General features: G+C 44.7%; 1 protein-coding gene across 1 annotated transcript; it reads right to left on the minus strand.

Moving 5' to 3' along the window:
• Positions 1-1850: 1850 nt before the first annotated feature.
• ccdc80 (coiled-coil domain containing 80) lies at positions 1851-18314 on the minus strand. The gene is made up of 10 exons (XM_083777196.1): positions 16973-18314; positions 16508-16708; positions 15099-15613; positions 14137-14481; positions 12415-12571; positions 9207-9343; positions 7018-7169; positions 6167-6270; positions 3902-3985; positions 1851-3251 (listed from the first exon to the last, which is right to left on the minus strand). The coding sequence occupies exons 1-10, from the start codon at positions 17670-17672 to the stop codon at positions 2929-2931; spliced, it is 2718 nt and encodes a 905-aa protein (XP_083633322.1). The 5' UTR covers positions 17673-18314; the 3' UTR covers positions 1851-2928.
• Positions 18315-23183: the final 4869 nt, after the last annotated feature.

Raw genomic sequence — 23183 nt, forward strand, 5'->3', positions numbered from 1 at the left:
ACCCCTTTTAACTGTCCGCATGTTTGTTTCAAATTAAACGTATAAGCTACAGCTGTGATGATTGTCAAACCCTCTGCAATAAACAGTGAAAAAGACACTGTGTGTTGGGTAAATGTTCATATGTGGTAAAGTGGTTCACAGCAAAATGCCTGTTTTAACTAAATTAACTGAAGGTATTATAAAAGACGGGTAGAATTTTATGTAAATGAATGAGGGGAACAGGTGTGTTGGTCCAATGGTGGTGAAGAAATTATGGGTGGACACTGGACAGTAGCCTGACATATGTCCTGACATACGTATATGACAGTATTTCTGTAAAAAGACAAAAAATATATAAAAAATATATACATAATTATGGTTCATATAATAATGAATATGAAATAAGCAGCCTTCTTCTATATTGTCTGTCGGGTGGAAATCTCATGCTACTGTTACTGCTACTTTTTCAGGAATCAAAACGGACAAAAGTAGCAGATCGACAAGCTCAAAAACATGTCACTTTGTGCTGTGTTTTGACTTTTGAGCTTGTAGATCTGCTACTTTTGTGACACTGCAGTATGATCAAGTAGACTAGTAGAGTAGGGCATTCATTTGCGGAAAAAGGCGAAAAGTTAGAATATGGAGATGAGAGGTTTCTGCCTGACGGCAACGATATTCAGCATACCTTGCTGGAGGATCCGATGACACTTGTTGCCGACACGTGGGTGGGCTGAAGGCAGAAGGTGTGTGGGTGGTGGTGGCAGACTGGCAGTTGAATACAAATCAACTGTATTTGTAGTTGGAAGAAGTCATCCAGTGGAAAATAGCGGATGTACAAGCTCACAACGTGAAAACTCATTTTAATTTGGTTTTTCCCTATTCATCATGTATGTAGGACGGTGAAAATGTGTGATAAAAAAAAAAACCTGCCTTCCCCTGGCCATGGAGGGGAAAGGAACTGGTTGGAATAACGTGTTCCTTCCACGCGCTACGTCCAACCAGGGAAACTCCCCCCTGTCAGGTGTAAAGGAGCGACTTGGACACTCGGGCATGAAGGAAGCATGAGTTCAAGTCCGTTGCTCTCCCCTTGTCCCCCATATATGGGGACTAGGTTGGTGGAGGGTGTGTAGAGCCCAGGTTCACATTAGATAATTGACACGGGGGTGAAAAATGGGTTACCAAAATCGTGGGATAAAAATATATAAACAAAAACAATGTTATAATAAATATGAAAAAGCTACTTCTAGTGGATATTGTGTTATCGTATATTAATATTGATCCTATAAACAATTGAATATACCGTAGGTATGGTTTTGCACACTCAATTCATAATTAATGTTCCAATTTTAGGGCTCTGGTTCATATACTAAGAACCGGGCCGGTTCAACCCTGGTGGAAAACGGGCCATTGTATTTCTACATTGCGGTATTGATGCTTTTAGTCTTTTTTGTTGCATTCTTGAGCCAATAATTTGATGACTGCAATAGTTTATTGGCTCAAGAACGTGACAAACATTGAAAACCCCCCATTATAGGGTTAATTATAATGCAATTAATCTACATACTGCGGATACATTCATTATAGGGATAATGAATGTACATACTGCAGATACATTCATTATAGAAATAATTAATATACAGACTGCAGATACATTCATTGCTAAATGATGAATAATGAAATGTCAAACATGTCTGTGAAAGTTCATATGTCCCCATCAACATGTGTTGCAGTTGGAGGTGTCATTCACCATGGCAGGCCACTAGGTGGCAATGTTACACAGAAGATCCTCAAAGTCAGCAACTACTTGATGTGAGAATTGTTGCCATTAATAGTGATATTTTATGGATAGTTAATAACCAGTTCAGAAGCGGTTACTGGTAGTAAACACAAGTTTTATTGGTCAGAGTATAAATAAGAACAGTGTATAGCAACAGGAACTTTACAAAAGAGAAGTAACATTTCATCTTCTTTCAACATGGTAATGGATAGCTGTACCTTGAATGCAACAGATGTCCAATAAATACATGTATTACTTATTTTAGCCCATTATCTACAAAAATAAAAGTTCTTAAAGCAATACTTCACCCACAAATATGAATATTCTGCGTCATTAATTACTTATGCCAGTTGAAACATGGATATGGTTTCATTGTCCACACACGACACACAAGGACTTTGCCAGAATAACTAGAAGGCTTCGCCAAAATACCGTAATTGACGTCAATGGTGACCAGTTCATAGTTACAGAAATGGCCAGGAATGACCGTTAAATTATTCCACAGCATAATCCAAGTCTCCTGAACCAAATAATCGCACTAAAACAGCCAATGTTTAAAACAAATTATATTGCTTGTACACAATACATCCAGGCCTCATTGAGCTCTTTCCGTAGCGTTGGACTCTAAATGTGGCATAGTTTGTGTTCTTATCGAGCAGAGCGTGAACACATGGGTTTGACTTCAATCAATCTTATTGAGAATGTTGAAATTAAGTTTAGCTATGAAACTCCTTGTGTGTGTTGTGCCGACTAAGAAACCTACAACTGGCACGATGAGCGTGTGTAGAGGACAGAATTATCCGTTTAGGGGCGAACTATTCCTTTAAGGATAAGGTGAGAATGGAAATTTGGCCTGAAGGGCAAGTGAAGGAGATGAATAATGAGACGTGCAAAAGGCTGTGCGTTGGAAAAGTTGAGACGTGAGAAGAACAGGATCCCTGAACCCTTGACATTTTCTGACCAAATAGTTGCCATTAAAAAGCTCACCGTTCTCTTTCGACATAACACTAGCTCTGAAAGAACTAGACAAGGTAACAGCAGCGAAACTGAGACCTCCATTAAGTGCTACAATGTTCTCTGGGGGCTTTCACCCCCCACTGAGCCAACCACCGCCTTTTAAGGGGTCATGGGTCAAATGAACACCTTCTCCGGCACAGAACGAGCACACACGACTAGTAACCGTAGCCCTGGTGATAACCGTCCTGGTAACCGTGTTCGTAGCCGTGCTGGTGGTAACCGTAGCCGCCGTACTCGTCCTCCGGGCAGCGCATGCCCAGCGACTGCTGGATGGCCATCTCCTGCCTGCGCAGCTGCATGGAGTCCACCAGGTCGTAGATGTTGGCCATGGACCACATGGGCGAGGGGTACCAGGACTTCACGTTGCCGTCCTTCCCCACCAGCAGCATGGAGAAGTACTCTGGGCTGATCTGGAAGTAGTTTCTGATGTCCTTCACCAGGGGGGCTGATAGACCCTCGCGCTCCACGGTGGCACTGCCTGATGGGGGCAGAGGTATGGAATTAGGGATGTCCTTGTTAAAAAGATACATATGGATGACCAAGTCTAGGCTATTTGAACTGTTAGCTTAATCCAGTATTTAAGTGTCATGAGAAAACTCTAGCTTCTACCCTCTTGCGTAAGCCTGAATCTCTCCACAGTAAAAAAGACAACGCCTTTCTTGGTTAAGAGCTCCCAAAGGTAATCTCTACCAGGACATTTGAAATGAAAGGGATAACTGTCACATTTCCACGTTGACACCCCCAAACCACAGCAGTATTATGCATGCTTACGCAGCTGTGAGACTGTATGCAAATGGTCCGTCTGTGTACAGTTGAGGTTGGCTCCCTGAGATGATCAAACATTCAGTTCCTCGGGCAACATGGTGAGAATAGTGATGAAGGGAGGGGACTGGGATGTAGAGACTCAGGGGTTGGGGCCCAAGCAGGGGGATTCGGTTCAGAGTGGAGGGCTGCAGGTATGTATGACTTGTATAAATACTTTATGAACTCTGTGGCTTTTGATCTTAGTAGTTAAGCAAAGCCACAGTATGTCAATATAGTACCACACTCGTGCGTGCGTGCGTGTGTGCGGGGCAGACATGCAAAGGCATGTTTATGCTTGTTCTAGCCAAGTCCTAATCTACTTACCGTTGATTGGATAGAGTTCCAATACTCCGCCCATATCTGCAGCCTCTGTGCCGACCAGCTTCAGGATGGAAATGTGTCTCAGACCTGGGTTACCATGGAAATGCCAGTTATATACAAGACAAGACACAGATAACTAAATGTCTTTGAAAGATAAAGAAAAAACAATTGTGCCGATGCTATATATACTGTACAGTACGCCGACCACCTGTTTCTTATCCATCCATCCTTCTGTTGATCCCTAGCTTGATTTTAAACGGTGCCTGTTTATTATTGGAACCATCCTAGCGGTGGTTTCCAGGTAATTCAATGGGTGAATGTGGTGATCTTGGACTCTGGAGAGCCCAGCCAAAGAATGCTTTCCTCACGAGGAGGGCGAACCCACAACAACCACACAAGAACACTGGCTTGCCTATAGGTGAGAGCCAAGTGCTGAATAATACCCAGATCAAACCTTCCAGGACTGTGGCCCAGTCAGCAGGACAGGCCTTTGTTTGGGACAGAGAGGGAGGGTACAGCCCTGGGACTATTCCCAGCCAAGAGCTACACAGGACGGGAAACGGTCCACATCGCCTCTGGTCTGGGATGTGATGATAAGCAAGGCTAAGACCTGACTGTTATGTGACCCAACTACGGCCACATAATATAGAAAAACACCCATGCCAGGGTCCCAATGAGTAGTACAACAGCGGAATAATTGCATGAGAGCAGTCATACTTGTAATGAACAGTTGAACACTCATATTTCCCTACAATAGTCCATGGTAATGAATACACGTTTGGTAAAAGAAATAAAAACTTTGTCTGCAGCAGGAACGGGACTGAATACAGATGACAACATTACTGGATGGGCAGTTTTGTTGCAGTACACTAAGTGTATGTAACATAAACCATTCAGACAAGTACAATCCTTGAGATTTGTGAAGTTTAGATGAATAAGACATGTTTGGGAGTTATATTTGAGTCAAACTGTGGAAAAGTTGACTAATTGGCAGGCTGCAAAGTCTATTGTCAGTGAAGGAAAGAGCTTGTTATACCCAGACAGAGCAGCCATGTGCCAGTACTGTCATCTGGATCTCTCCGCATTGCATTTTCACACACGCACGCATGCACATGCATGCGCACACTCACACTCACAAACACAGCGTACACTAGGCCAGGGATACATGCACATTCACAGCAACACATTCATAGGCAAACGGTGACATGCACTCACACACAGTTCCTGAAAGTATCCGGAGAAATGCTGTAAACAGAAACATTCCTTGAGATCAAACTCTCCCTGAAGTGGAGCCATTAACATATATTTATAAGTGGTTGGACTAATGTTTTGGATTTCTCTGAGAGGACACAGCCTTACGCCTGGGTAAATCTAAGGTCACTGTGAAATATCACAATATGATTGTTTCTTAATCCACATAGACAATGGAATGTGTGAGAGTCTTCTGCTTTGCTTTTCCACATGTAGGCTGAATGAATGATGAAGAGGAGTACAGACTAGGGCTGTCAAACAATCAATTATCTTCTTAGTGATTATTCTATTGTCATGCGTTGTGAGCTTCAAGCTTGTAAGCTTTAAAAACATATTCGTATAATAGGCGGTCACTGTTGTAGAAGTGGTGGTTGCCAAGGGGAAACCGGTGGTTGTTGTGGTAAACAGTGGTTGCTATGGTAAAAGATTAATGATAAGTACATTTTGCGTGTGCTGTGCCTTTAAGAAAATGACATCATTTTCTACTTGGAAAATGGCAGGTGCAGTTAAGTGGTGGGCAGTTTACAGTTCACCACCAAACGTCCTGGTTTGGTGGTGAACTGTAACTGCCCACTACACCACTTAAATGGCATAAAATGCCACAATAAACTCAAAATTGCTGACTTCCTGTTGGGTGTTTAGGTCATGCAGCTCCTATGGGCATTTTTCTTAGTCCAGCCATGATACATTTTTGAGGGGCGCTAGCCCCTCCTATGCCCAGCTTTGTGTGTCTGTGTGAATAATAGCGATGATTTGATAGGCTGATCACCCCATAGCGATGATTTGATTGGCTGGAGACGGAAAAGTGAGGGCACACATTGTGATTGGCCAGAATGAGATGATGTAAGACCGCCCCTCACTTCATACAGGTGTGATTTCTGTACATGAAATCGGGTTAAATCGATTAGTTCGATTAACTAACTAACCAAAATAAGTCTATCCTGGGGCGAAAGAAAGATGGGGCTGCATTCAGCCAGTAAGTCAGATTGACTGCTTGTTTGGATCTGATTGGCTCACCCAGGTTACAGGCCTGGCTGGACATGGCGTAGAGCTGCTGCTGGTAGGCCCACTCCTCGTCGTTGGGGGCGGAGATCAGAAACAGACGACGCCTCCATCGGAACCTGCAATTAGGGGAGCATTTTGAACGATCCTATATAAGTGGCATGACATCAGTGAAACCTCCGCACGACAGACGTACAACGGTCGTTCCCAGAGAGACCGATATATGCGCTCCCGTCCCGTCGGTGCCAGACAGACGGGTGACAGCCCCGGGAATTATGGTAAAAAAAAACCCTGCCAGATCTCCGCACTGTCGTCAAACTGGAATTCTGGTTTCCATGGAAACAATTCTGTCTGTTTTAGAGATCTGAGGGAAAGTATAGGGAGAGCAAGTGATTCAACCCAGAAGAGTGGCTATGGCTGTGCTGCTTTTAGCGCACATGCTCATGAGGGTGGCGTGCATGCGGACACACGTACACACACACACACACACACACACACACACACACACACACACACACACACACACACACACACACACACACACACACACACAGAGGGAAGCCTATAAAGAATGTTGTAAACTGAGGTCCTCCTGAGTCGAGGAGCATATCTTTGATGGGAGAAGAAACATGTTGATATCAACACACAGCGACGTTTCTTTCAAACTGCCTCTATTCAACCGATCTGAGTCATGAAGACATGAGGTATCCTTTAAATTAGCTAGTTGCTAGTGAGGACGCTGGCGTCGACTGTTCGCTGCTTCACCTCCCAATGTATGAATGAATGAACCATTGTAAAGCGCTTTGAGCACTTGGAAAAGCGCTATAAAAATGCAATTATTTATTATTATTATTAGTGTGTCCTACCTGGACAGGAAGTTCTCCAGTGACCTGGGCTTGTCCTCTTTTTTGCAGACCACTCCGTCTCGTTTCTGCTGCTCCATCTCTCGGATGCGAGAGGAGAAGGTATCGATGTAGTCGAACACGGCCTTCATGGCGATGGGAACCTCGTAGGCTTGCTGTCGGGAGAATTAGGGATGGGGGGAGGTCGGTCATGCCAAGAGTTTATTGAAAGATGAAGCAGCGTTGTTAAATTGTGAAATAAACCCTGGGAATGCCACAGTGGATAAAGAAATGAGCTCGAATTCTACTCCTGCGAAATGTTGTGAAAGTATTTAAGTAAAGTAAAGTAAATGTGGTGTGTCTTTGCCACTTTCCCATGCATTCTTCATAATTCATTCTCTTCTGGGAAGTAGAGAGGCACTGGGTTCAACGTAACGCAATATAACGTCGAATTTGATTTATGAAATAGCCTGTGCTTTAAGCAACCACAGCATGAACATTGTGTCATAAATATGTGAATATTCCGTTGCCAAACTCGCACAAAAACATACATTTACAGCCACAATTTGCAATTGTGCTGATTCCGCTGCGTAGGTGCTTTCAATTAATTCACACCTTCACGTCTCTCCCCGTTGCTCTCTCTCTCTCTCTCTCTCTCTCTCTCTCTCTCTCTCTCTCTCTGCCGTACCCACACCCAGTGCCCTGTATAGTTTCATAGACTTCCCAGTATTTCTGTCAGCAGCAGCATGAACACTGGTGTCTTTGTTAAATCTGCCTGAAAACAGCTTGCTGATTTACCCTGGCACGCACACACACAGACACACACACACACACACACACACACACACACACACACACACACACACACACACACACACACACACACACACACACACACACACACACACACACACACAGCTGTTGGGCAAGAAACGTCATGTTGTGTGAATTAAAACAGTGTTTGGTCAAGGCAGGATGTTGACAGTACAAGGACAGGTCAGTGGACATGACAGGGATCCCACCTCCAGAGAGTAGTAGGTGTGGGTGGAAAAAAAAGGGCAGAACGTTCTAATGGAAGTATTGACTACAGCATGTAAAGAACAGCATTCAAGGACCATGCTGGTGGTCTAGTTACATCTAGGTCTATGTTTAGCTAAGAAGGGAAGGATGGAGTGTGTGAAGGAGGGTATTTAAGAACCATTTAAGAACAACCGTGGCACTAGACCTGTGGTCTAGTGCCACGGTTCTCAAAGTGAGGTTGGTTGTGGTTGTAGTATGCTTATAAGTGTTGCGAGGATGAGGGGGTACTTGGAATGAACTCTCCCCTCTAAAAAGGGGTACCTACCTGGGTACACAGTTTGAGAACCCCTGGTCTAGTTAATCTTGGTCTATTCTTAGCCCATTGACTATGACTCACGGTATAATAGTTGACATGACTTATGTGCATTTCCCAAAGCCTTTGAATACCATTCATGTCAGTGCAGAATTATAATCGTCTCAAAGAAACCTGAGAATGACTGGAGATAGGCGAACATTCCACTGCACTGTTTTTGTACGTTTTACGGTATTTTTATAGATTGATTTGAAAGGTCTAGCTACAAATTATCGTTGGAGGGGGCGTCCTGTGGAGACTGGGATTTGATTCCTCCCCGGCGCCTCCGGCTTGGCTAGGCACTCCGACAAACAGTGACGACACGGACTATCCACCTGTTTCCAGTGTCCCATGAGCCTTTGCGTGAAATGTGGGCATCACTCCCTCTTCCTCTTGGAAAGAGTGTTAATTTAGGAAGATAGTCCAACCTGATTGGAGCCACGAGAGGCGACATGGTACACAAATCCTACAAATGGTCTCCTAAAAATGCGTCCACCTACTTCACACAGATACGGGATGTAAACCGGAGATGGCATGTCTTGCTATTACAGTCTTGGTTGCTGTGTTGCTGCTGAGACCAGTGTTGCCAGATTATGCAAACAGAAACAAGCGGGGCAGGTCTATAAAAACAAGCTAAAAAAAAAGCAACTCGGCTGTGTTTTACCACTTTACATCGTCTATTTGAAAATAGCAGATCTACAGCGACACGTTGTGAGGTTTTAGATTTGATTGAGAATAATATTTTCACGCACGCACACACACACACACACACGCACACACACACACACACACACCGGGACAAGCAGGCAGACCAGCATAACTGCTGCAGATCAAGACTCACCTTGACTCTCATGTCTGTGTCAGTGAGGGCCATGTAGAAGTCATTGTGGGTCATGCCGAACTCCTTCCTCAGCTCAGTGATCAGGTCCTGGTTCACCAGATCTTCCTGACGAAGGCCCTTCATGGTTTTGTCATTCTCTGCAGATCGGGAGAGCCCATTGGTCACATTTTGTACAAGAAGGTCTATGTTTCATATATATATATATATATGTATTGGATGTTTAATACTCATTTGAAATGGTGGGTTAAGATTAAGAACCGTGTTAAGAACAAATGGTTGTGTCTGTTCTGTTGGATGTTGAAGCTTTCTCACTGTCTTTGTAGCACAATAGGGAGTGGGACGTCCTGCTTCCTTTTCATGTTTTTAATTACCAAACATATATGCAATGTTACGCAATTTTCTGTCCGAACACATGCAGGCACGCATACATCTACTGTACATACAAACAAATGCACACGCGCGCACGCACACGCACGCACGCACGCACGCACGCACGCACGCACGCACGCACGCACGCACGCACGCACGCACGCACGCACGCACGCACGCACGCACACACACACACACACACACACACACACACACACACACACACACAGACACACAGACACACAGACACACAGACACACAGACACACACACACACACACACACACACACACACACACACACACACGAAGAGAACAGAAGACAAAATCATCTCATTCCATCTGTGTCCCCATAAATTTTTTAATTTGAGCTTTTGTTCTCAGAAATCAGCCGTGACATGTGTGCAGCAACAGTAACTAAGACTCCATAATCGGGAGATGATTTATGACCACAATGACGTGACGGGTCATCACATTTTAGAGCCAAAAGGTTGGCTTCTTTTTCTTTTCTTTTTTGGCCACATTTGGAAGAACGTCCCTTTGAATTTAATCTTAAAACCCCCTCTAACGAGGCTGAGAACTATAGGCTTGACAATGAGGAGCAGCATGTCAGCTTGCAGGGACACACTAGAGACTCACTAAAGACAAGCTTTTATTCACCGGCTGTGATCTGGCATAGTCTGATGGCTTAGACCAGAGTCTGAAGCTAGCATTTATACACAGGCCGCAGCCGAAGCCTTTAATCACGCTGCCTGTGCACGCACGCACACACGCGCGCGCGCGCGCACACACACACACACACACGCACACACACGGTTGCAAAAACACCAAGACACACACTGACTGATGCACTGGCACACATTCGCACACATCACCCATAGATGCATGGTACAAAAAAAAGCACGCACACATTTCCCATGGAACATACAGTATGTTGTGAGGAAATGTCAGGAAAGCCCCGGCACGTGCCGGACAACAGTAGAGCAGGCGGTGGTGACGACAACACAACATAAACATAAACACACACAGTAGCCTACTATATGCACACAATGTCTACCATGTTAGAACTCAGTTACTTTAGGTTGGGTCATCCAAAAATGGGAAATTCATTTTCCATCATACAGGACTGAAAGAACCAGTTGTTTGTGCACGCACGCTCACGCACGCACGCACGCACGCTCACACACACACACACACACAGCTAGTGAGTGGAATAAAAGTGTAACCAGCGTTAGACTCTAACTATGGGTGAGGATGTGTGTGTGTGTGTGTGTGTGTGTGTGTGCGTGCACGTGTGCGTGCATGACCTCACCTCAGAGCCCTTTCCAGCATTCCATCTGGATAGAAGCCTGTTGTCATGTGGAGTGACAGACTAATAAAGTTTTACAAAGTGGGTTTGTGTATCCTGAAATTAACACACGCTAACCAAGGCCCAGGGACTGTAAAATATCTCAAAATACACAACGCCGCCAAGGCCCAGGGACTGAGAAGACTGTAAAATATCTGAAAATACAACGCCGCCAAGCACAAAATGACAAAGCATGTCCTCATATAAAAGGGCAGAGGTTTAGCTCCCTCTCTATTAGCAGCTTGAGGTAATTTTAATGAAAGGGAGACTCTAAAAGCCTTAATAATTGTATAGTGATGTAATCGAGTGTCTGTCTGTGTGTGTGTGTGTGTGTGTGTGTGTGTGTGTGCGTGCGTGTGTCCGTGCATGTTTTAGGCCGGGTGTTGAGAGACCACATGTGTGGGAGTGATGAACTAATCGTCTACAGAGTATCCATCGCTACGCAGGAAGCACACTTAACTCCATGTCTGGGATGATCAGCTAAAAAGGTATGTACTCCCACCCCCCCATACGTGTGTGTGTGTGTGTGTGAGGGTGTGTGTGTGTGTGTGTGTGTGTGTGTGTGTGTGTGTGTGTGTGTGTGTGTGTGTGTTTGTGTGCTCGCGCGGCACTAGTCGACTATTCAACTAGTCGACTAGTAAACCCACTAGTTGACCTTGCTGGTACTAGTTGAAAGGAAAACTATATATATATTTCTTTTTTTTCCTCCCGTTTTTGTAGGCCTCAAGATCAGATAGATTATAGTTTTAGTCACCAATGTACAGTTTTTAAATGTACAAATATTATAATTTTTACATAATAGGTAGGCCTAGTTAAACAACTAGTCGACTAATAAACTAGTAAAAATCACTAGAAGTGAAAGCCCTAGTCAGTGCGTACACACACTGTTTTAATCAGTGTGCCAGGGATTATTATTAAACTCAGGTAGTTACAATTGTGCCTTGACTAAAACAAGGGTTTGAATGCAGGTGTTCACACGGCCACCTGGAATTCTTCTTGCATAGGAAGGTGAAGTAAGGACAGGACAGGAGAGGTGCTAAATGACACCAACAGAGCCTTTTCCCCTTTCACCAGCAGCATTTGGATTAAGTTGCCACTGAACTAGATTTGAACTTTGCAGCAGTGTATCAAGTAGTGAAAAGGATTCCCCTTAATCTGTGTTGGTGTTAGCATTATGTTATGCTTTAGCTATTGAAAAATAGCAGATCTACAAGCAGACCTACAAGCTCATAGCGGGCCACTCGGTGGCGTGCTATGAGCTTGTAGGTCTGCTATTTTTGAAAAATCGAAGAACGACTGACATAGAAACATAGCTTTTTCAGAAAACTGTCAGGATATAGAAGACATTTTTAGAATCTGATCTCAGGTCAGAATGGGATAAGACCATTGTGGAGTGTTTGTATAGACAGTGATCAACATGATGCAATTCTTAATATTAGATAGTAGTTTGAGGAGAGGAGAGTACAACAGAACATGTTGTGTTAGCCACATACCCAGCTGGTAGTGGTCTATCTTCATGGTGGAGTTTGTGAGCGAGCCAAAGATGGTGATGATGGTCACCTTTCTGATGGCCATCTCACACACCGTCTCCAGGTACTCGTCTCTCTGCTGCGCGTACATATCGCCGTCTTCACCGGGAGAGGTGATCAGCTGGAGGGGTGTAGGGGTGGCATTCGAACAGAGAAAGACGTGAGAAAAGAGAAAACTTTAAATGAACACTCCGGATTTTGCTGTGTACCTGTGTGCGGGTGTTTTTCATTTACGCTATTACATAAATTCAAAATATGTGCATGCATATACGGTACGTGCACACATTTGGCGGTGTGTTCTTGCGGATGTGGCGTTGTTTACATTGCTGCGGGGAGAGGATGGGGGCCATCATGTTTTCCCACCCCACCCTGAGCACCGCTGTGATAAGAATCTAGACCGGGCTGCAAAACACTGCCATATACTCTGTGTCTGCAGACTGCCGTGCAGAGGATCTGAACCTTGTTCTGATAGAACAGTCCAGGGATCTGGACTGAAGTATTTTTGTAGCCGGAAGGGTCAAGTTTGTTTATTTTACTGCCAATTCTGTGACGTAAGTTTTTGCTCTTCTGTACCTGTACACAAGATGTAACAATAAAGCACAACCTTGAACCGTGATGAGCTGTCAGTGAAGCTCGTTCACAGCAAGCTGTCAGTGAATTGATGGACAACTTTCGTTTTTTTCAACCAAGCTTCATGTTTTAGGTTATTATTAGAGAAAGTAAAAGATGAGTGTATTTTTTTTTTTTTTCATTTGCTGCTTTCTTTCGTTTCAGGGATTTTAGCTGTTTTTGACAGGGAGGCGGGGGCATTTGAGCATGGGGCTAAATATCTATTTTTTTACAATATATTATGGCGATTTCTTTTTCTATTATTTACTATAGTCCTACTAGACCCCAATGAATTACATCTGGCCACAGAAGATCACAGGATCTACTGAATCGCCATCATATTTTGAAAAAAAAAAGAAACACTCATCTTTTACTTTCTCTAATAACAACCTAAAACATGAACCTTGGTTGAAAAAAACTAAAGTTGTCCTTTAACAAACTTGATCTTTCCTGCTACAAAATACATCATCTGTCGATCCGTGGATGATGTATCATTAGAGCATAATTATGTAAGAGTGAATGTCAGTCTGCTAACTCTGCTCTGTATTTAACGGTAACCCAAGTAGAATTAAGATCAATTGTGTTGAAAACGAATCAATCAAATGTATGAAAGTAACTTTTTGAAAACTACGCTGAGCAGCAGTTACTTAGTTACGTAATATGATCATAAAAGGGCCAGTGTGGCATCTTGACCGTAATCATTTTAAGTAACCACTCCCTCTCCAAGTCAGTGAGTTCACTCTCTGCAGTGAGTTATTTTCTTTGAGAAAGGTTTCTCAAAGATAAAAAGGCAAACTTCAATGGAATCTCCTCCTGATTGTGCTACTATATGACAGCATAATTGTACGACTCTGTAATGCTTGAATTTCCTAAAGTAGTTGAGTACAATATGCCATCAGACATCTACATACAATAAGTGGAAGTAAAATGACTGGTTTTAGAATGTACAAAAAAAAGGTCCAAACTGGTCAGACAAAATGGATAAATCTAGCCAATATTTTACACTAGACAAAGAGTTACTTTCCACCCCTTGGTAGTTAATGTTGTACAAGAACGAGTGTGATGTCATGTTCTCACCAGCAGCCGTCTCCTGCTCTCAAAGTACTCCAGGAAGGAGGCCAGAGAGCCCTTGGGAGGAGGCGGCTTCTTAGTGGGCTTCAGGTACTCCTCTTTCTCCTGGTGCTTCGTCGGCTTCTTCCCGTTTTTCTTTCCACCATTCTTCCCCTCCTTCCCCGCCTTCCCGCCTCTCCTCTCTGCCTTTTTGGCGGCCTTGTCATTCTTCTTTTTCTTCTTGTCGTGTTTGTCGTGCTTGCCCTTGGCCCTCTTGGCAGGGCTCAGGTCGACGTAGGGGTCTGTGTCCTCGGGCTCAGTGACCGTGGGCTTACCCAAGTCAATCTTGTCTTCGTACTCGTTTGTCAGCACCTGCACACGAGGGGTGTGGCAAAGAAGAAGGTCATAAAAACAGATCGCTTATTCATTTCTGCCATGATCAATTATTTTACGTTATCTGTGTGCCGTTTTAGAGCAGGTCTCTAAGGACGGAAATGATGCACCATCAAGCCATCTAGTTATTAGTCCCAAACAAGAAATCTCGAACGATTCACTCAACTCACAATCACGATATTATGTTCGCATTACGAATTTTCACGATATTTAAACACAAAACTTTCAGGTAAAAGTACTTCATTTCTGTGCAACAAGTAACAACTATAAAAATGCTTTCTTGTTTAGAACCTATTTGGTCACATCCCTAATATATACATAAATACTGTATATACATATAGGACTCGTGAGAGAAGAATTTACAAAATGTGTACTGCAGCCACATACCGGTATTTGCATTTTATGTTTGTTTTTAGTTACTCTATTCTTTTTTCTATTCTTATTGGATTTGTATCATTGTCACACTGTCGAGGAGTCTATAAGAACGAGAATTTACCCCTCTGTAATGTTGCTACATCTGTATTATGTGACAATAAAAGACGGAAAAAGGGAAAAAAACTAAATTTTACACTTTACTATAAAGTGTACTGAATCACCTTTTCAAGTCCATTTTTCTTCTTGGAAGGTTTGGCCTTGGTGGGTTTATGTGTGGTGGGCACCAGGCCGGCCTGCTTGCGGCTCTGGGGCTCTCTGTTCTCTTTGTCAGTGCGGTTATCTCCAGACGGTGTGGTCTTGGGTTGGAGCCTCTCCCTGTCACTGGTGGTCCTGGGGGCTGGGAGCCAGTGAGCCGTGGTGTGGGCCTTGGTAGGTCTCTGGGTGGTGGTGGTGGTGGTAGGTCTAGTGGTGGGGCGCTTTGTGGTGCTGCTTCTTCTGGTTGTAGTGGTGGTAGCTTTAGTTGTGGTTGTTGGTCTGGTGGTTGTTGGTCTGGTGGTGGTGGTGGTTGCTTGGGTTGTCGTTGTGGTTGGCCTTGACGTTGTGGTTGGCCTTGTCGTTGTGGTGGTGGTGGAGGCAGCAGTGGTTGCTGTTGTAGTCTGTGTAGGTCTCCTGACTGGTTTCCTTATGACCTCCTTTCTGTCTGGTTTCCTCTCTACTGGTGTGTCTACTGGCCCTCCTGTTAGGATGTCGAAACGAGAGAGAGAGAGAGAGAGAGGTCTTTAGTTAACTGTAAATACCGGTATGTAATGTTGTTGTTTATGTTTTGTGCATGTAAATGTAAAATTGAGAGGGGATAAGAAAGTAAGAGAATATTATTGTTTAATTCTAAAAGCGTCATGCTCACTGTTCTGTTCTGATTTCATCATCATCATCATCATAATGTAATATGAATGATTGGAGTTCAAACCTACTATAAATGCGCCACGTCTCTGTGTGCGTACGTGCATGTGTGCGTGTGTGTACGGTTGTAATGCACGTAACTCGAGAACCGTTTGACCCACCGACTTCAAATTCAACACACGCGTTCCACACCCCCACAGGGAGTGCAGTGCACGGTATCGAGTCGGTCGGACCCACGCTTCTCCAGAACCACCACAAAAGGCTCTGCCAGTGGGCCTAATGAGGCCAACTCCTTTCACCTGGGCCAGGCTCTGCCAGTGGGCCTAATGAGGCCAACTCCTTTCACCTGTGCAATTGCCTCTGCCTCAGCTAATTGAGGCTCAACCAATCAGGCTCTGCCAGTGGGCCGAATTGATTACCAAAATACACTTTTCAGTTTGTAGTCTTCACACACAGGCACATACACAGATCTCCATGTGGGGGTGCTATGACATGTATATCATTAGGTTCGCCAGTTGCATCGTTCCCAAGTCTGCCGGTGGCCGACTGCGACGGGCACGTACAGGTCTAGTATTCTAAATATCATAATGTTAAACTGTTCTCAATCATTTTATTTAAAAAAATTTTTTTTACCACAACAACCTTGAAAGGGTGTGGGACTCACTGCCTTAGTGGCTTTCCTCTGGCACAGATAGAAATGACATTGATGCTTGGCATGTGTCCCTCTCACCTGCCGTGACCGTACCCTCTTCCACCTGCCCCTCCACACCTGCCCCTTTGCACTTCTGGACGAAGCCTTTCTGCCGCATCTTCTCCAGCTTACGCATGGGGGACTGGTCGATCACCTCGTACATGGCCTCCAGCCTCACGGGGTAAGGATATCGCTCCTCCACCTGCAAAGTCTTCTTCAGCAACACCATCCCAAATTTGCCTGTCCGGGTGCAGGAGATCAGAAGACAGCAATGAAAGGTTAAATGGGTGTGATGCATGTTTCTGTACCATTTAGAATCTTAAACAGATTAAGTTAGTTTTGGAAAGGAATGCCATTTGGAATAACACATAGAGTTCTGGGATCACAATACACGTGTTTGTTGTGATCACGGAACGTGTTTGCAAAGATTCTGTAATGTAGATTAATCGGTGTCAATCAATTATATATTTCTCCGAAACTTGTACATTTTCTACCATTCATTACCTTTCTCCAACTTGAGGAAACTCATGAGTCTCGGGATGAGGGCGGTGTCCAGCGGCTCCTCCATCACCTTGCCCTCTGGGGTAACCCTCCTCACCTTGCCCCCCATCTCCCCCTCCTGGTGGAACATGACGACTTGATGCACGTGCCTCTCTGCCAGTTCGCAGTACACGTCGGGTTTCAGAAGAGTCATCATTAGCCGATAGTAGCCGTCCGAGTCGTGAGGCGCCGAAATCACCAGGACGCGGTTTTTCCCCGCAAAGCTCGCCAGCAGGTTCGGCGAGCCAGCGCTGCTTGGCATTCGGGCGACCCTCATGGCTCTCGCCCCGGGAGTGCCCTCGTCATTTTGGGGCATCGTGCCTGCGCCCTGTCCAGCTATTCCTCTCCCCGCCATTGCCCGGGGACGTCCTGCTCCCTTTCCCTGTACATATCTCGTCCTTACAGCGGGCGCAGGGCCCTCGTCCGCCTGCACCCCGTCTGCCTCTTTGGGGCTGAGCACGGAGACAGCCGACGCTGCCCCGGGACGTGCGCCGCCGTTAACGAAGCGTTCCCTGCCCGCTGCGCCCGGCTGGAGGAGACGTCCCCTCTTCGCGCGTAGGCGCAAGGACATGCGTCGTAGGTGACCCTGACCCTGCTTGTCTGCCTCACCTGTCCATGTTAACAGGCATATCAGAGCGAAACCAAGTGCAAACGCTCCCCGCATACTTTAGTTAGATGTCCGATAACTCAAAGGGGGAAAAAAAAAGAAAGATCCAGTGGTGAACCTGGGATCTCGGTGCGTCTTTTAGTGCATTTGAGCGTCTGTGCGCATTGGTTTGTTTCAGAGCATGCCTGCAGGCAGCAGACAAAAATCCACTTGTAACAGTCTGCTCCAAACTTTACTGACGCGGAGAGCGCGTAAAGAGAGGAAACGTGTTAACGGAGATATACAGCAACACTCACGTTACAGATTGTATTCCTCCACCGTCTCCAAAACATCCAGAATTCTGATGAGAATAATTGAGCGCAGAGGGGGGGGGGGGGGGGGGAATAATTAAAATGGAAGACAATCAAGTCTTACTACAGCATCACATATCCAATCAGGTTGATGATACCCCATCCTATCAGTGAATGTAGAGCAACGTTTATTTCCAACAGACAGTATGATCTTTTTACGGTAAAAAAAAAAGAAGCACTTATTCACAAAAACAATGGAACTTTACGCAGGCTAGAGAGGTCTTTGTCGGAATTCAGCTAGAAACCCTGTAACTGAGCGTCTGTAAAGGAAGATTCGTCCCTTGCACTCGCTGGCCAGCCTGAACTGTGGAGGCTTTCCCAGAAATGTCCACACACAGACCTCAGCCTCCGGGCTCTCTCTTGGCGACGGAGCAACATGGACCTGCCCCTGAATAGGTGGTTGCCAGTTCAGACTGTAAACCCCCGTGTTAGTGGAAAATGTATTTGTAATTAACTTCAGCATCCTCCTTCCAGGGAAGTTTGGACTTTTATAGAAGGCTAGCAACAAGTTAGGTAGTTGAATAAAAATAAATGTTCAATGTAGGCTATGTTGTGACGGTTTCAGTTACAATCACACAGTTACTGTATATGCAAGTGAAGTCCACTTTCCTCAGGGGCCATTATGTTCCTCTTGAGAGGGAACACCCCCTAATTACCTCCCCTACATCCAACATGATGATATCCCAAAAATACACCATACTTTAATTCCCATGCACCTTGTCCAAAAGGGATTGCCATATTGTGGTGCATTACCATGGACACGGGACATTTAGAAAAGTACTGAGAGCTGGTGTATATTTATAGACTGAGCTCGGCAGCTGTTTGCTATCTCCCTACCATTTTACAGAGAGCACTGCAGGGTAAGTGAAGGGATGCGTTTACTGATGTTTATTGACAACAAAGCATAATTACAATCTCTGTTTATACCATTTTATGATGCCTCTTTTAGTCCACAGACTTTTTCCTGTTTCCTCTTTTTTTCTTCTTCAAAGAAGAGATCAAGCATTTCCCAGTCTTAAACATTCTAATTAGGACTCCCCAGCGAGTTCTGTAGTCTACTGCACATTTGTGCCTGTTCACATCATGTCAAGATGCATGTACCCCGCTATGCTCGTTTTAATAAACGCATAGCTTTCAGAAGTCCAGCAGCATGCAGTTTATTGATCCGACCGTTTCTATCTTCCAACAAAGTAATTTGGCTCTCACCGTAAGGTGCAGGGATTCATTATTCTCCCTTCATACTGTAAGTCAGGATATTGAGACGCGCTGACAAATTTGAAACAGCTGGGAAATAATGAAAATCCCGGGTCAGCCTTTAGGACTGATGCTGAACTAATTAAAACGTGCATATAGGGAACCTTCAACCCTGGAACCATGCAGTCCCCATGCAGCACGACCGCACTGAACCTATACATTCAAAGTCACCGAGGAGCCATGAACGCACGGTCGCTGACGGACCACCTGGTACTCTCTTTAGCCCTGAACATCCTCCTCTAGGAGGGGACGAGAGGATGTTGGCCTCGCAATTACAGTATATTATGACAGCCGAGCCCCGCAGGCTACCGGGTTATGCACAGAAAACAATGGGTATAGCCTACTCATTTAACAGATAATCAGAATCACATGTAGCGTTAATAACGCTGATATTCCAGTGAGAATTAAGGGCCCCCCAATTCAGCATCCTGCCTTGATATTCAGCAGATAAGACCCAGAAGAGAGGATCAAGTATGATTTCTCTTTATATTGCATATTATATTTAAACTTGAGAACAGACCCACAGAGGGTCATGCTCTGTTGGGCTGGGTTGTGTTTCCCGTGAGGCAATTTCTTGGTTCCGCTCAATTTGAAACTTGTATTGTTACAAATGTATCTACACAAGCTCACCACACGTCAAATCTGCAACGCATTGTATATGCCGGGTGTTTTCACCACATGGCGCTGCCGTGTGAGCGACTATATCAATAGGGCTTTAGGTGTGCTGTCAACTCAAAACCACATAGCTCACGGCCAGCTGCCTGTCTACTGCCTCCTGTTCTGAATAATGGGAGATGGGTCCAGACCAGTCTGAACATACGGAGGCCATCAGCGGAGCTCTCCCCATGACTTACATTCTGTAATTACAGTCTCTGTGCTGAAACACTAGTCCTCTCTGCCCACTAAAACAGACTGCACATGTACTCTGCATCAAACGGCATCCAAATCATTTGCAGATCTTTTTTACAGACCATTATCACAGTCATAGACTTGAACCAGTAGCCTCTTATAAGCATTCGCTCACACACACACCACACAGACTGCATTCAGGAAGCAGATGAATGGACTTTGCCAGAGCTTTAATATGTCCTTTAAACACTTGCTGCATGTGGTATTCACATGCACAACACACAACAACAAGGCCATAACTCACAACGACGTGAAAAAAATAGAAGAATCCGCACACTGATTTAGTGAAATGCTCAGAGTCAAGGCTTCATCATAGATTAACGTTTCGACACAAGGTCTTCTGGAATGAAGAAGACCTTGTGTCGAAACGTTAGTGTAATAAAGCCTTGACTGGGAGATTTTTACTACATCAGTGTGCAGACTTCTATTTTTTATATTGCCTATTCCACTGTTGGTCCTCATAATTCACGATGAGCCCCAATACAGACTCAGCAGACATGGCAATCTCTGCTCTCTTCTCTTATTAGAAGTAATTGGCTATAGGTGTTCAATTTGGCCCTGGACAGGTCAGGAGGTATCAGGAGTCACGCAGATATGTATGGATGGATGCCTGTTGTCTTACTCTTGACCCAACCGATTTGTGCATGGTTGCTTGTAGCCGTGCATGAATGTTTGAGTGACAGCACTGTTGCTTATATGGTGCTACTGACTTCATTCTATATTCTGACTGATGCGTTGAAGAAAACATTTGGCATTTTGGTTTGGTTCTGCGTACATACTACCATTTCCTTATGAGAGTCATTCATAAAAAAACACGCCAACCCACATAAATCTCTCAGTCATCTGTACTTTGTTATGCTCAAATGGTTTCTGTATGTGCGCGATAGTCGGATTTAGTGCCTGCAAATAAAACTGCGTGTCAAGAGCCTGGTAGGTCTCCTCTCACATTCTCAATAAAACAGATACAAAAGTGCATGGGCCCATGGGAAGCACCGTGCAAACGGTCACAGCTTGCTGTTTGATCCTGACCAATATTATTCATTCGTCTAATCGTCTTACCCTTTTCAATCCCGGTGGAATGTATGTTTGTTGTGGTTTGGCTTGACGGTGTGACATTTATGGAGAACAGAGACACTATATTTCTGTACCACTGAGTTTTCAGAAATAGCTGGTGAGAGATCAGTAACATGTTTTGACAGCACCTGTCTAAACTGAGAGCAGATCCAGCTGGTCAGATTCAGTTACTATTCTGAGACGTTGGACATAATAATGAATTGCCTTTTATAGCGCTTTTCCAAGTGCTCAAAGCGCTTTACATTGGTTCATTCATTCATACATTGGGAGGTGAAGCGGCGAACAGTCCTCACTTCCCACATTCACTCAGCGACGGTGGCCGAGCTCACACCGACCAACTCATTGGAGCAATGTAGTGGCCTCCAATGTAGTGGCTCAAGTTCGCTTGAGACAGCGGTCTACTCCATAGAGTAATATATTTAGGTCTAGTCCGCAGGTGTTGTAGTAGGCAAGAGGCACTTCCGCGTTGGCCACAGAAGTGGGGTGTGGTTATAAGCACAACCTGTGTAGAGTTGTGCTGCCAGCACTGGTTATACTTTCTTCTGATTGGTTGAAACAAAGCGGAACTGTCTGGGTGTAAGCACACAAGAAACGCCTAGCCCAGGTGTCTCTTCTGGGTTTTTAAACAGCTGGTGGATGGAAATGACGCTCGCGCACCCCTGCAAGTTGACGTGTTGGCAAAAGAAGGGAAACGCTTTGCCAACGTGTCAAGTTGACGCCGCGCGCGAGCGTCATACTGTATTCATCCACCAGCTGGACTATAGGCGCCTTCTTGCCGCTTCTTTGCAGGTATATGTGCCTCTGCGACAGAGTCGTGCGTCTAAAGTGGACTTGAGCCACGAGAAGCACCAGCCAGCCTGTTCAGGCGAGCGAGGCGCCGTGCTGAATGCTGTGAAGTCGGCTTCAGCCAACTTAGCGCCAAACGTCCCGAAATCGTTTCGACCTTCCTCAGGCTTGATTCAAAACAGGCTGACAGTGTTACTAAATACATTACGAAAGATGTAAACATCCAATCAGGTAGCATATGATAATCATAGTAGACAGCTGTGTTGACAAGAGTCACATGACCTTAATTAAAGGTGCAGTACACCAGTGTCTATGCACTCACCTGCTTGCAAAGGAACCTGGTCTTCTGTTCACTAATGTCTGCATGTTTCAAATCAAATCTCATGTATGTGCATTTGATTTATATTTATATTACATCAGGGCATGTTGATCTCCATGTATGTGTATTTGACCGGAACTCATTATATTCATTGTCACAGGGCAGCCTGTGCTCTATACACAGACAATGATTGGGGACATAAACTTGACTACGGTACACCTGTTTTCAATTCATTATCAATCAGCCGGCTTGGAAGTGGTGGGTCAAGCTGTAAATTGTATGTTCTATTTATTGATACTGTAACTGAAATGCATTGCTGAAGTATACTACTAATGGTTTTAAAAGTATTTATTGATTTGAAGTTGAATTGGTTGTGAGTCACCTCTCCTCTCTGCAGTGGCATTCCTGTTGATTGGGAAGGTGCCAATTAAGTGCTGCAGAGGAGGAGGGGTGGTTGATTCGAGAGCAATCTTAGGTCACATTCTCACCCAATACTTCGGTGGACTTGATGCGAATGGAAGTAGAAGGTGCGATTCTTGCATATTTAATTTGCTGCGGTTTGCCTTCACACTGGCTGTGTCAAGCGCAGCAAGGAAACGGAGCAGGGAATTTTATCAATGTGTTCAATTCATAAAATACATAGTGAAAGCTAGGGTGTTAAAAAATATACTAGTAATAGTTAGGACTTTTGACGTGAGGGTAATGGATGTGCAGTGTGTCGTCAGGGACTGGACTGTGTGTGTGTGTGTGTGTGTGTGTGTGTGTGTGTGTGTGTGTGTGTGTGTGTGTGTGTGTGTGTGTGTGTGTGTGTGTGTGTGTGTGTGTGTGTGTGTGTGTGTGTGTGTGTGTGTGTGTGTGTGTGTGTGTGTGTGTGTG

Source organism: Protomyctophum parallelum, assembly GCF_964188405.1.
Source record: "Protomyctophum parallelum genome assembly, chromosome: 11".
Taxonomy (NCBI): Eukaryota; Metazoa; Chordata; class Actinopteri; order Myctophiformes; family Myctophidae; genus Protomyctophum; species Protomyctophum parallelum.

What these genes read in the sequence shown, in the direction of transcription:
- ccdc80 (XM_083777196.1), bottom strand. Translation starts at nt 17,672, where the DNA reads ATGCGGGGAGCGTTTGCACTTGGTTTCGCTCTGATATGCCTGTTAACA. An exon ending in AGAAAAATGGACTTGAAAAG is followed by an intron (nt 14,482 to 15,098) that starts GTGATTCAGTAC and finishes CCTCGTGTGCAG; the next exon opens with GTGCTGACAAACGAGTACGA. An exon ending in CAGCCAGGCCTGTAACCTGG is followed by an intron (nt 3,986 to 6,166) that starts GTGAGCCAATCA and finishes ATGGTAACCCAG; the next exon opens with GTCTGAGACACATTTCCATC.